The sequence below is a fragment of the Hipposideros armiger genome, unplaced genomic scaffold, assembly GCF_001890085.2.
Source record: "Hipposideros armiger isolate ML-2016 unplaced genomic scaffold, ASM189008v1 scaffold_27, whole genome shotgun sequence".
NCBI classification, from domain to species: Eukaryota; Metazoa; Chordata; class Mammalia; order Chiroptera; family Hipposideridae; genus Hipposideros; species Hipposideros armiger.
Genome location: NW_017731377.1, coordinates 1,849,967 through 1,853,252, shown reverse-complemented (window position 1 = coordinate 1,853,252; position 3,286 = coordinate 1,849,967). Strand labels below are relative to the sequence as shown.

General features: G+C 38.2%; 1 protein-coding gene across 2 annotated transcripts in view; it reads left to right on the top strand.

The window, feature by feature from the left end:
* KIF13B (kinesin family member 13B) overlaps positions 1–3,286 on the top strand; it is a 197,431-nt gene that overhangs the window by 153,019 nt on the left and 41,126 nt on the right. For both annotated transcript variants that reach the window (XM_019636150.1, XM_019636149.1), the window contains exon 37: positions 423–556. In XM_019636150.1, the coding sequence (XP_019491695.1) occupies positions 423–556 (134 nt within the window). The remainder of the gene's footprint in view (positions 1–422; positions 557–3,286) is intronic.

Below are 3,286 nucleotides of genomic sequence, written 5' to 3'. Positions count from 1 at the left end.
AGGAACTATAAATCAGGATTTAATTACCTTTTCCTAACAACATACCTAACTTATCTTTTCCTAACAAGCTATAAAACATACCTAGCTTATCTTTTTCTATTCTCTTGACAAGATACTTTGTTAATTTTTGCTGAAGCAGAAGTTTCTTTCATTCCTCTGGGCGGGGGTACTCTCCAAAATGAGCTTGCTTAGCCTAGGGTCTGGGCCTGGGTCCCCACACTGCTATTTAATTGAAAAAGGAAACACCATTGTGTTTGAGGGTAACTATAATACTACTATGTTTTTTAATATTAATTTTTAAGTATACTCTTTTAGTCTGTAGTTTTAGATTTGCTTACAGATGATACTTGACAAATTTACAGTAAAGAAAATGTCTGTGTAACTGTTTTTGCCTTATCACTTCTCCCTAATATTTTTGACAGGATTTAGTAGCCTCGCGGCCCCCTACTTGAATCCAGTAAAATCCTTTGTGCCACAGATGCCGAAGCTACTCAAGTCTCTCTTCCCTGTTCGTGACGAAAAAAGGGGCAAGCAGTCATCTCCCTTTGCACATCAGGTAACAGCATCAAAAAGCAACAGTGAACATGTTTTCAAATAGATTGCTGGCAAGATGGTGCTCTGCGATGCCCTGAAGCCGGAGGGAGGGGGCTAGATAGCAGCAATGGGGAGCGTTAGAGCTGGGCTTTTAGACCTGGTAAAAGCTTGTGATAATTTCTCTTCCACTCTCTTCAGAGATAACAGAGCTGTTTAAACTTATTGACACTCTCAGTCCTTCTTGCTTTTAAAAAATGCTAAGTACGCTACTAATGTGATTTATGGTAATACCACTTAGAGCAACAATAGTAAAATTTATGAAGTGCACTTAGTGTTGTTTGTGTATTGCCAAACAGAAAATGCAATTCTATTTTTAATTCTTGATTTCATTTCTTATTTCAAACAATTTCATATCGTCACTGTCCTTCCCTCTCAACCTCTTTTTCCTCTACTGTGGTTTACCTGTTCTTTCCTTTGTAATATTAAAAGTAATCATTTGTCTTATTTCCCCTTTTTCTTAAAACTCCACCTGGCCTTAGAATAAGTTTTGGAGGAAATGTTAAAGGGTTTTCCAAATAATCAGGGAACGAGGCTCCTAGGAGATGGTGAATGGGAAGCCTGTTGGAAATGCAATTTCTAGACTTCTATAGGTGTGAACTCAGCAGAAAATGATAAATGAGGATTTATTTATACTCATTCAAAAACACATACAGTGCAAGTTCAGTTGTTGAAATAGGTCTTTTGACATCAACTTCTCCACACTGACTTCAAGTTACAGAAATGCACATGAGTCCTTGTCTGAGACCTTAACTATTTAAAAGAACTCAGTTTATGAATGCATATGCAAGGGTGATGGCATTAGTTTAGTAAGGTTGCTTGCTGTGCAGATATATAATTTTTCAATCTAGTGTTATAGAAGCATACATATACACATATTGGATGAAAACATTGAGGTTTTGGAAATGTTTAAACTAAATTTGACTAGGCATGTAACGGGTGCTTGGACGTTATCAAAATGAATCTATGACCGTGAGAGCTAGGAGAAATAGCAAGTCTAATACTGGATGGGGGTTGGGGTAAGCAAAAATGATTTTTCCAAGGGTTTGTTATACATTATTCTGTTCTAAACTTCTACATTGTGATTTTGCAAAGTACGATTCATGGACAGTGTCAGAATTTCCATGGTAAGTTGTGAAAAAAGTTACCTTAAAAAAAAATACACTTTGATTTCATAACCCTTACCCCACCTGGGGGCACCTTATGAGCAGCCAAGGTGATTATTACTCATATTAAAGTTTGATAACCTCCATTTTTCAATTGCTATTTGGTGAAGACAGTTATATACATTATAGGAAACTGGAATGGCATTAGAAGCCATTGAATCAGCCTACTACAGTTACAATTATTTTTTAAAGCTACCCTGAGTTTTTGATGTAGCAAGTAAAATCACCTGCTACAATAAGAAATTATTTTTACTGATTTGACAATAAGTGATCGTTTCTTCTGGAAGAGCAATAATGTGTTAGAAACAAATCTAGCGATTGGAGGATAACTGTAATTTATCCAATTTAAGGAAGGTAATCTTGAAATATTTTGAGGATATTTTAAAGCAGTACTTGCTAATTCAATTTACTTTTTTTTTTGAGCATATATGAGCAAAGGTGTTGGGGAAAGTGGTCCCAACTGTTTTATATTTCATAAATAAATAAATAGATAAATATAAAACTAGACTTAACAAAGATGCCCAATAGTGGAACTAAAATGCTCCAACTGGTTTGTGAAACCCTCACTCAGCACAGGTACCCTCTCAAGGTTACTAGGGAACTACACCTTGCCTGCACGGTCTCTGCCCTCATCTGGCTTGACTTTCCAGCAACATCATGCTTGAAACGCTTTTCACCTCTAGGCTTCATTCATTACAACATTTGCTGGCTTCCCTTTTGCTGACTGCTCAGTCTTTCTCGATTGCCTTTTCTGGGACCATTTATTCCATCAAACCGCTAATATTCAGGTGCCCCAGAGCTCTGTCCTGGGCCCTTTTTTTTAAAAAAAAACAACCTCATTCTTTCCTTGGGTAATGTCATTCAGTTCCACGGCTTTAACTATAGCGCTCACCTTTCCATCCCTGCCCAGACTTTGCCCCTGACCCCTTTCTTGCCTTGTGGATGTAATTGCCCATTCAGCTTCTCCACTTACGTATCAGTTAGGCATTCACACTTTTCAAGTGCAAAACATTACCATTTGTTTCAGCTCACAAGTCTGTTTACCCCCTACACACAAAATACTTGCAAAAATACACGCCCACCTCAGTATGTAGTGCAAACATCCACCTGGTTGCTTATACCTTACAAATAATGCACCAGTAAAATTGTGTAGGTACCCCCCCCAAAAAAAAAAATTATGTAGGTACCAACCACTTACAATCCAGTGACTTCTGGCCCTCTCCATGTCCCATCCCTCATCCATGTCACCATCATTTCTTAACTATGGCAGCAGCCTATGGGTTGGCCTATCTGACACTGTTTTCGCTTCACGACTGTGTATCATGCACAAAGTAGCCACAGTGATCTTCTAAAGCCTTACATTAGTCCATGGCTTGAAACCTTCCACTGCTTGTTACTGAAACTGAATAAAATCTGAATTGCTTACTGTGGCTAACAGCATCCTATGTGACCTGATCCCCTGACCTCTACTCTTTATTCCCTTTATTCTCCCCTTTGTTCACCACACTAAGCCAAATTGGCTCGCCCTT